The 11357-nt window shown below is 40.8% G+C and overlaps 1 protein-coding gene across 2 annotated transcripts in view; it reads right to left on the reverse strand.

Annotated features, from left to right (window-relative positions):
* il17rd (interleukin 17 receptor D) overlaps positions 1-7182 on the reverse strand; it is a 31942-nt gene extending 24760 nt beyond the window's left edge. The window contains exon 1 of one of the 2 annotated variants that reach the window (XM_086150104.1): positions 7056-7182. In XM_086150104.1, the coding sequence (XP_086006230.1) occupies positions 7056-7175 (120 nt within the window). In that variant the 5' untranslated portion in view covers positions 7176-7182. The remainder of the gene's footprint in view (positions 1-7055) is intronic. The other variant, XM_086150105.1, reaches the window with a different exon arrangement.
* Between the last annotated feature and the right edge of the window lie 4175 nt (positions 7183-11357).

The raw sequence follows: 11357 nt of genomic DNA on the forward strand, positions 1-11357 counted from the left end.
ATCTTCCGCTCTGCAGGAGAAACAAGTCCACACACAAAGAGCTGAAGACAAAAGGGAGGTGCAACAATGCAACCTGGAAAAAAAAAATCTGTGCGCACGTGTGTGTGTGTGCGTGTGTGTGTGTGTGTGTTCGGGAGCAGCCAACCAGAGATTTCCCACCACAGGAACAAAACCTGCAGCTTCCTACTCCTGCATGACTGCTCCTCAATAACCCCCCATCTCTCTTCTTCATCGCAGCTCCTCCTCCTCCTCCTCTCCACCCAGGAGGAGGTACTCAATTCCTGCTGTGATGGCTGGTTCTTTAAAGAAGCTTTCACGTTACAGAGACTGAACAGGGACAAACCGGACTTCTGCTGAAAAGACACACTGACGTAAGGCACTAGACTTCAGCATGCAAAGGTCTGAAGTGAACTGGGTCATGTTACCTGGACAAATTGCTGACCTGCACACAACTTAAAGATCCACATGGAGGAGGAACCACTTCATCAAACCTGATCCATATAAAAAGCACATAGACACATTTATGTGGGATGATGTAATCATATGAGCCATAATGCACTCTAAGCAATGCTGAAGTAAAACATTGATATGTCCTGTCTGCTTTTATTTTGAAATCACTGGTGCAATTCTATGTCATTATAGAGAACATTTTAGTTCTTTTGAGTTAAATTTCAGGCAAAAAAATGTGTCTTTCATTTTTTAGTTTATATTTCAGTTACTACAAAAGTAACTGATGATAAATGTGCATTTATCATCTCACGTCCATTGGAGTCCCTGAATTTCGTTAAATCAATATTTCACCGTGGCAGACTTTTTTTCATAAACAAATGTGGCATCACGACCCAAAGGAATTGATATGTTACATTTGTAATACAGCCTGTGTCTTACAACCTTGGTCTTCTGTATGCCACCCCACATTACCTGAAATCTAATGTTTAACACATTTCTTAAGAGAAAATAACACCCCACAACAGCAGGTGGCAGTGGTCTTCAGTGACTCATAGGTTGTGGGAACGTTGGGACACATTTTACACAATTATTCTGGCGTTCTTTTGATTCCCTCATGACTGAGACACACAATTGTTTCCTGCCAGAGTTTTAAACCAAACACAAGCTGCTTGTCTGCACGATTCATTTTTTTTTAAATCTAATTTATCGAGCTGCCTGGACAAGCAATGAAAATCCAGCTTAGCCACTGAGGAGCAGTGTCTGTGGCAAAGTGGGAAAATAAAAACAGAGCAAAGCCTGTAACTCAAATCATAACACTGACCACGTCAGAAAGTTTCCAGCCGGAGGGAAATACAGGGCTGTCGTTGCATCAGTAAGTTGCTACGACCGCTGTGACTTTGACCAGAACCACCTGTCTTTATACTCCAAAGGTACATTTTGGCAGAGGTTTTCCTTAATGGAACAAATGGGAAAAAAATGGCAATAAAAAATTCCAACTCATGATATAATAAACCAGATTTGGTCCAGTTTTCGGCAGACAGAAGTACAATGTGGAAACTTTGCCTCCAAGCCACAAACACTAAGAATGGACTTTTTGGAGAAGTAGGAGATGTTCTGTCACAGGCTGGACGATAGATAATTCTCAAATACCACCTAACTGGGCCATTATACAGCAGATTTCTGAAGAATCAAAAATTGTTACAGGAACGAGCGCTTCTGAACACAAATATATCATTCAAATAATCAACAACAAATTTTCCATCTTATTTTACTACAGTTTTGAATTTTTTGATACTGTGTTAATTTTACGGGAATTTCTTGCAAACGTAGTGGTGATTTATTGTTATAAGAATTAAAGATTTAAGTCATTTACAGCATTTTTTTCAATTCATAACAAATTTTTGAAGTATTTTCTGGCTAATTTATGGTAATTTTCCTATGTACTTTTGGTAATATCTTGCTATTTCTTGGGTACATTATTTGTGTAAAATTGGTTTCTTAGTGATATCAGATTTTCCTTATATACCATAACTATACTTCTTTCTAACAGTTAGTGAGGCAATCTTACTATTATTCTGGGGGGGGGTCAAATCTGTCAGACAAAGACAGTGAGAGCTTGAAATTATATTTTGAGCCATGAGTTCCAGTTAAATTATCTTTCAGAGTAGTTTCTCCAAGGATAGGCTGAAATTACACTTTTAACTCTTATTCCCAGAAAGTCCTGAGAGGACAAAATCTGAGATGTTTTCCTTTAGAGGTCGAGTTCCAGCATCAGTTCTTTACCTCTCAGTCACCAGGACATGATCCCAGGCGCGGTGTCCTCTGGGACTCTGATACCAAAAACACACTGGATCCCTTGGAGGATGCCAGGATATGTGACATGGTTAAGGAAGGACCTGGTATATAATGATAAGAGGGAAGGAGGGAATGGTTGGAAATTCAGAGCAGGACAGAGAGTGCAGGAAGTTGAATGGTTTCCTGGTGCGTCTTCCTCCCCTGAGACAGTTGTGAAGACTTCAGCAGATGTGATCTTAAATCATCCCATCGTTTTACACTTCTGCAGTTGCCGGATTTTCAAAAAGGTAAGTGGATTTGCAGGAAGGAAAACTTCCTTCATCAACATTTGGATTTTAGTGAATGTTGCTTTACTGGAACAGATTTCTGCTTCGAAAATCTGATGATTAAAACATGAAAATGCTTCATTTGGGTTGCTAACAGGCTGTAAAGACATTAACTCATGCAAGATAAAGAGCAGAAGACTCCGGGTCATCCTGCAGTAGGATGCGAGAGACAAACACCCGGCTTTGTTCAGACCAAAAGCAGCCCTGAAGTAAAAACACAAAGGGCCTGCGTGCAGGTGAGACAATGAAATACAATCCAGGAAGCTGAAGATCTAATCTCAGGTCTATAGGCTTCAAAAACTTGCCAGGGTATTACTGTTAGGAAGCTGCAGCACTGCTGGTACAGTTCAGCAAGTTACTTTGTAACTTTATGTTGCAGTCAAACCCGATTTGCAATTTAAAAGAATATGATACGGCAAAAGTGCTTGCTCTTCTCAGGGGGCTGAAGCCTCAGGGTTTTAACCTGATGCCTCATTCGGACAGTCTGGTCCAGGCGACAAGGACAAATCAATGACTGACTGACATGAGCTAACAGCTCTGCCTCACAGCACTAATCATGTTAAGTTGGTCAGCATGGAAATAGTAAATATAAGACTGATATTTAGTATTCCTATTCTCAACATCTTAAACACAAAAGAAAGAGTGAGGGAGAGTGTGAGAGAGCTCACAGTATCCACTCAGGTGTGTGTGTGTGGGGGGGCAAAATCAAATGTTACATAATCAAAAGGAATGAAAGTACTAAATGTGCCCAGAGCATGATCAAGAAAATATTTTTTTCCCAACTTGCCAATCTGTTGTCCATTTCTGGTTGTTGTTATAGTCACATTTACTGATCCCAGTGGAAATTTAATACGCCATTTTTTGCATCAAATGCATGATTTACTCCATGCATTTTCCCTGTGATTATGAACACAATCACATGAATTAGAAGAAGATGAAATACGCTTGTCAAAATCTTTTCATGACAACTGGACTTGCATTTCTTCCTTTGAAGACATTTCATCTCTCATCCAAGGTACTTCTTCATTCTTCAGAACTGAAGAAACTGTCTTCAAGGGAAGAAATTCAAGTGCAGTTGCCACGAAAAGATTTTGACGAGGATTAATCATGGCCTGGATGACTGAGAACCTCCATAGACAAGATGAAATATCCAGAAAACAAAAAAAAAAGTGGTACAGTTTGCAGATCTTAAACATGTGTATTGAAAATCTGGCTGGTTAAAATCATCGATACGACATCTCAAAAAGGTGATACTTTATTCATTGGCCAGTCCATAAAGCCGTTGTGTTTACATTACAAAGTAATCCTCTAGGAAACCTTTCTCTTCCAAATTTCACCCTTTGACTTTACAAGACGTCAGATGACTGTAGTGTTTACTCTGCACAACTTGCAGGCTTTAAATCTGGACTTTTACGTCCTTGTAGTTTAAACCCTACATGACTGAGCAGCAACAGGGGGTAGCTATTTACAAGGTCACCGGCCAGGACGAGTCCCTGAAGAGTCTGTCTGGTCTCCAAACACGCGCGCACGCACGCATACACGCACACACACATGCGCACACAGGAGTGACTCAGGAAATGACATGAAATCAAGACCTGGTGTTTCACCAAAGGGGGAAAAAAAGATGCAACCGATCGAGGTTGTTTGCAGGGAAGTCACAGGAAATAAAAGACAAGAAGAATATAGATGAAAGGATATTCACCCTGTTTGCAAAACGTTTACTACAAAAATCCAGTCCTTTTTGGATTCATACAAGGCATACAGGTAAAATCTTGACTGCGCACACACACACACACACACACACACACACACACACACACACACACACACACACACACACACACACACACACACACACACACACACACACACACACACACACACACACACACACACACACACACACACACACACACACACACACACACACACACACACACACACACACACACAGACCCTCCCCCCTGCTCCAGTAAAAACTCTTGTATTTCCTTCAACTGAAACAGCAATGTGAAGAAGTCATAAAATGGTTGCGACAGAAAATCTAAACAGACCATGTTATCAGTGGGCAAACAAATAATTAAATAGAAATTATTTGAAATTTAAAGAAGGCTTTTTTCTTCTTCTTTTGGCTTTTCCTTTCAGGGGTCGCCACAGCAAATCAACCATCTCCATCTAACCCTATTCTCTGTATCCTCCTCAGTCACACCAACTACTTTCATATCCTCTCTCACAACATCCATAAATCTTCTCTTTGGTCTTCCTCTAGATCTCCTGCCTGGCAGCTCCAAAGAAGGCTCTTCTGTCATTGTGCCAAGCTAACATAATCAAGCAATAGTTTTTAACATTACTAAATCAGAATCAGAATCTCTTCAAATGTACAACGTACAAAGGAATATGACATGGTGTGACAGCGCTTTACAGCAGGAAACTTAAACAAATTCTACCACGCATTCCAAAAAAAGGCAACTGAGAACAAGTTTTTGATAAAACAAAAACAGGTCACAGAGAAACAATCAATGAACTCATCTGGCGCAAGGCTTACACTTGGCCCACATGTGGGGGGGGGGGCAGGGCATACACGCACACATGTGCATGCACATATGCGCATACACACACCACCCTAACAACTTGACACCTGTAGAATAGCATGGACCTCACACTCCCACATTCAACAACCTTTGATGTGTGTGTGTGTGTGTGTGTGTGTGTGTGTGTGTGTGTGTGTGTGTGTGTGTGTGTGTGTGTGTGTGTGTGTGTGTGTGTGCGTGTGCGTGTGTGTGTGTGAGTGTCACAAAAGGGAAGGCCAGGAGGGAAAGGAGGGGGGGATGTGGTGGAGTCTGTGTGTGTGTGTGTGTGTGTGTGTGTGTGTGTGTGTGCGTGCGCGCACGCGTAACAGGAAGGAATGTCTCAAAAGAGTAAACAGTGTGAGGCTTCCTGTAGAAAACACTTCAAAGGCAGGGAGAGGAAACCAGGCTAACACACACACACACATACACACACACACACAAGGTATCAAAGGCAGGTAGGAATCATCTATCAGCACAGGAAAATTAAAACCTGGTGTCAGATGTTTCTACTGTCTACATCAGAAACACAAAACAGGTCACCTCACACACATAGTTAAAGTTAGTTGGCCTTCTTAAGTGAAATGTGTCCTGTCTTCGTTTCGCAAACACATGGGACGCCACTGAGCTTAACACACAGTTTAACTTTGGAAATATTATTTGTATACATCATTGTTGTAATATGTGGTTTGTCAAAACACATGAGGTACAGATCTGAAAATTTCACACACTGATACAAAACTTTTAAGCTAAAACATTGACTGGTTCGAGATTTATGAGCACTACAAAGAATAAATCACTATCTAAAGTGTTCCCCCATAAACCCCCATGGTGGTTTTGATGTTGATTATGTCATAAAACAAAGGATGGAGCCGCACTTTTCAACCTTTTTTCTTTTAAAGAAATGGCAAAAGACAGGGAAATTCCCTTTGCTACCTGTAAGCCTCAAAAGTACCACAAAAATAGAATAGAGATCTGAGGAAACAACTAAAAAATAATCCAGGAGAGATTACAAAAGCCATATTCATATTTGCACTCTGTTTATTTGGAGGTTATTTCTGGGTTTGTTTACATTTCAAATACTCCGTCCATCTTGGCTATTGTTCAGATTTATTAAAGATTTTACTGGATTTTAGTTAAAGTGTTCGCTTTAATGGATATAATGTGAGCTTGATTGAATTGATGGGGGTAAGCAACAGAAACACATGGAATTCAAACGCCTACAAATACATCAAATGTTATAGTCATAAATGTGGTGTAGTAAATTATATTTGAGAAGCTGAGCACGACAGTCGACCTGGTTTGATACAGGAGAGCTAAGTCACTCTAAAAAAACAACGTAAGTAGTTTTCAGCCATCACCTTCTCCATTAGTTGCACCGAAAGCACTTGCAAGTTTTGATCGTTTCAGTGGTCACTTTTGGAGTAAGGTCTTAAGAGTGAACAGCAAAAATCCTGACATTTTACCTGACTGAAGACCGATTTGAACATTTTGTTGTACGCGGAATTAAACATGAGGTGATTTTATATGACTCTGACTTTAGAACTCCGTGAAAGACTGTTCAAGTTTGTGGACGAAAATAGATTTACGTCTTTATAAAAGGAGGTTCTGCTCTGGTGTAAAAATGTCCTGAACGCCGACAGGTAAGAAAAGGTAACGTGATAGACTTCAGCGGAGTTTAAAGCACACCCAGCGATAAGTCATCAGTGTTAAATCAAAAAAAGAAAACATTACTTGTTGTTAAAAACAATAATAACATAGTAGGAAGGGAGGCAGAAAACGGACCTCCGAAAACCTCCAACTTGATCGATAGGAGACTTCAAACCCTCGGCTTGTATCGGCTACACCGGCGCACGGTGCAACTGATGCATAAAAAAAATAAAACAAACGTCCCACAGAGACGACTTTGCTAATTTACCTTGAACCCGCATCGTTCTTGGTTTGTTCTTTTGCTGCTTGAAGTTGTAATTCCACAAGAAGCGCAGAGGAAGACAAATAAACCGGGGAGACGGATGAAGAAAGTGCGAGAAGCCGCCATTCCTCCCTCGAGTCTGAACAGCTCTGAGGAGGGAGCAGGGAAGACCAGGGCGCGGGCGTCTTCGCGTCATCGAGGTGTCGACTCGATGGGACTTAAGTCGGTTTCTTCCTGAGCCGGCTTATTCCAAATATGTAATAAAATTCATAGTACTCAAGATGCATTTTTAATTTTGTCAAAAGCAAAATAGTCAATTTTGTAAAATCTTCTGTTTTTACATTTACTTTTTATTACCTTTTTATATGTGTAACCTCGATTCTGAGTGGTTCCATAATCAGTAGGCGGCGTTCCATGATTTGTCATTTTCACATAAAACTAACTTTAAAATGTTGATAAAGATTTTTAGTTGGGGGGGAGTCTGACACATGTGGGCAATTTACGTTTTCAGTATATGAACGCTCATTTATACATCAAAGGCTACAAAGTATGATTGATCTGAGTAAATTACTGACTTACAATTTTCTTCTTCTTCTTCTCCTTTTGGCTTTTCCCCCTAGGGATCGCTACAGCAAATCAACCTTCTCCATCTAACCCTATTCTCTGTATCCTCCTCTCTCACACCAACTACCTTCATATCTTTACTCAATACATCCATAATTCTTCTCTTTGGTCTTCCTCCAGAGCACCTGCCTGGCATCAATTCCAGCATCCATCTATCAATATGTTCACTTTCCCTCCTCTGTACATGACTGAACCATGTCAGTCTGGCTTCTCTGACCTTGTCTCCAAAACATCTAACATTTGCTGTTCCTCTGATAGACTCATTTCTGATCCTATCCATCTTGGTCACTCCCAAAGAGAACCTTAGCATCTTTATCTCTGCGACCTCTAGCTCTGCCTCAAGTCTTTTCGTCATTGTAACTGTTTCTAGTCCATACAGCATCGCTGGTCTCACCATTGTCTTGTACACCTTTGCTTTCATTCTGGCCAATACTCTTCTATCACATAGTACCCCTGACACTTTTCTCCACCCAACCTGTTCTCTGCGCTCATTATAGATCACAATGTCATCTGCAACATCATGGTCCATGGAGATTCCTGTCTAACCTCATCTGTCAGCCTGTCCATCACCCCTGCAAACAAGAAGGGTCTCAGAGCTGATCCCAGTTGTCCCACCTCCGCCTTGAACTTCTCTGTTACCCCTACAGCACACCGCACCACTGTCTAACAGCTAGCATACATGTTGAGAGATGATGAGAGAGATGAGAACAACTTTATTTATCCTGAAGGAAATTGTTGTGCCAGAGTTCTTCACCAGTCTAACATACTTCTCTGCCACTCCAGACTTCCCCATACAATACCAGAGTTCTTCACTGGTTACCCAGTCATATGCTTTTTCTCGGTCTACAAAAGCAAAATACAGCTCCCTCGAGCCTTCTCGGTGCTTCCCTAAGAGCATCCTCAAAGCAAATACTGCATCTGTAGTACTCTTTCTAGGCATGAAGCCATACTGCTGATCACAAATTCTGATTTCTGCTGTCAGTCTAGTTTCCACTACTCTTCCCATAACTTCACTGTGGGGCTCATCAACTTTATCCCTCTGTAGTTGCCGCAATTCTGCACATCCCAATTATTCTGAAAAATGGGGACCATCACACTTTGTCTCCATTCTTCAGGCATCTTCTCACTCTCTAAGATGCTGTTGAATAAACTAGTCAGAAACTGTACCGCTGCCTCTCCCAGACACTTTCACACCTCCACAGGTATATCATCAGGGCCAATTGCCTTTCCACTCTTCACAGCATCTGTCAATACATTTCCCTCTCTATCCTTAACCACCCGGACCTGTTGTACATCCTTTCCATCTGTATCTCTCTGTTTGGCCAACCTGTATAGATCACTCTCTACCTCATTAATGTCCAACCGAGCATACAAGTCGTCATGTTTGTTTGGCCTTTGCTACCTCTGTCTTCACGTTACACTGTATCTCCTTGTACTCCTGTCTGTTTCTTCTGTCCTCTAAGTGTTCCACTTCTTCTTTGCTAACCACTTTCTTTATATATACTCCTGCACTTCCTCATTCCACCACCAAGTCTCCTTATCTACTTTCCTTCCGGATGATAAACTAAGTACTCTCCTACCTGTTTCCCTGATAACATTAGCTGTATTTGTCCCATCATCTGGAAGCTCTCCCTGACCACCCAGAGTCTTTCTCAACTCCCCCCTGAAAACCATACAACACTCCTCCCTTTTCAGCTTCTACCATTTTGTCCTCTGCTCTGCATTTGTCCTCTTGATCCTCTTTGTCACCAGAGTTATCTTACAAACCACCATGCTATGCTGTCTGGCTAAGCTCTCACCTACAACTACTTTGCAGTCACTGATCTCTTTCAGGCTACTTTGTCCATACAAGATGTAGTCTACCTGCATGCTCCTACCTCTGCTCTTATAAGTTACCCTATGTTCCTGTCTTTTCTGGAAAAAAGTATTCACTACAGCCATTTCCATCCTTTTTGCAAAATCTACCACCATCTATCCCTCTGCATTCCTATCCTGTATACCAAATCTGCCTATCACTTCTTCATCCCCTCGATTATCTTCACCAACATGCCCACTGAAGTCTGCACCAATTATCACTCTCTCATCTCTGGGCATTCTGCATCACTTCATCTAACTCATTCCAGAACATCTCCTTCACCTCAAACTCGCATCCCACCTGCGGGGCATAGCCACTGACAAAATTGAGCATTACACATTTAAATTTCCAATTTAAGACTCATAAGTCTATCAGACATTCTTTTCGCCTTCTGCACAGTTCTTACAAACCCCTCCTTCAAGATAATTCCTACTCCATTTCTCTTCTTGTCAGTACCATGATAGTACAATTACTTACTCATAATGCAAACCATGAAAGTCGAAAAGTCACTGAAAAGCAGACATATCAATACTGTCTTAGCGCTATTGAGCACAACAGTGATACCATTTTAATTTTTTATAGATGTAATAGCAAGGTTTACATGTAGTTTTGTTTTGCCTGGATCCTCAAAAACAAGCTGTCAGATTAATCATGCCCATCAAATGTAACTTTTTAAATACAAATAGCATAAAATGACCAGAAAATAAGGATTTCTCAAAATGTATCACTGTCGACAAGAACCCACCAAAAACAATGCAATGGAACTGAAAAGATTATCAAAAGGTAACCTAAAAATCAGCGTGAAAGCATATAAAATGTGGATTAAAAATCCCAAGAATACGCCACTGTTACAAAAGAATTTCTCCTATGGGGATCTTATCTTATTTTATCTTATCTTATCTTAAACACATGTCCGGGCTCCATCTTCTCAACGTGTGTAATTGTCAATATGTTGGTTTCTGGGAGAGAAGATGTTCCTTGCTGTATGGGATCCACCTGGGAAATATGCAAAAGAAAGAAATGGATATGAATAAAAATGTGTGAGGACAAAGCAAATACAAATACAGACACTTGAAATATTGTGTACAAGCATGAGTTAGTGTTATTTTGAAGTACAGTGTTATTATCATTTCCAATGTTGCACAGTAAAAATCCTTTCTGTATAGTATTGCATATTCTAGCAAGTGGTCCAGGATCATTCCTGTCTCTCAAATTACCTCAGACTTAAATTGACTGTGTTTCAAATACAAACAGTGTAGTAAGAGTGATGTTGAAAAATAGGTCGCTGGTTCGAGCCCCGTGGGACGCCTTTTGGTGTGGAGTTTCCATGTTCTGCCTCTGTCTGTACGGGTTTCCTCCGGGTTCTCGGGTTTCCTCCCACGGTCCAAAAACATGTAGTGGGTTAATTGGAGACCCTACTCGCTCATGCAGACATGCATGAGCGAGTGAATGGTTGTATGTTTCCATATGACCAGTTCAGTGTCAAACCCCCTTCTTGCCTTGTGACAGCTGGGATAGGTTCCAGCCCTCTTGCTCCCCAAAGAGCAAATAAGCGGTATAGATAGTGAATGAATGAACGGATGTTGAAAAATATTGGTATGCATTGAAACTGTTTTGGACAGTATTTTGCACTGTCGACGAAGGCAAACATTATACGCCCTCTTCTGGTAAAATCTAGTTATTACAATGCACTTACTATCTATAACAGCTGTGCAACAAAATAGGAGACATCTTCCAACTAAATACTTTCCATCTTTTTACTGCAGAATTTAGAGCACTGATCACTAAAACATACAATTTTATTCTCCAAAGCAAAGAAAACTTTCAGA

This window comes from Fistularia commersonii, chromosome 7 (genome assembly GCF_037954325.1).
Source record: "Fistularia commersonii isolate RoL2024-O1a breed Wild chromosome 7, RoL_Fcom_v1.0, whole genome shotgun sequence".
Lineage (NCBI taxonomy): Eukaryota > Metazoa > Chordata > Actinopteri > Syngnathiformes > Fistulariidae > Fistularia > Fistularia commersonii.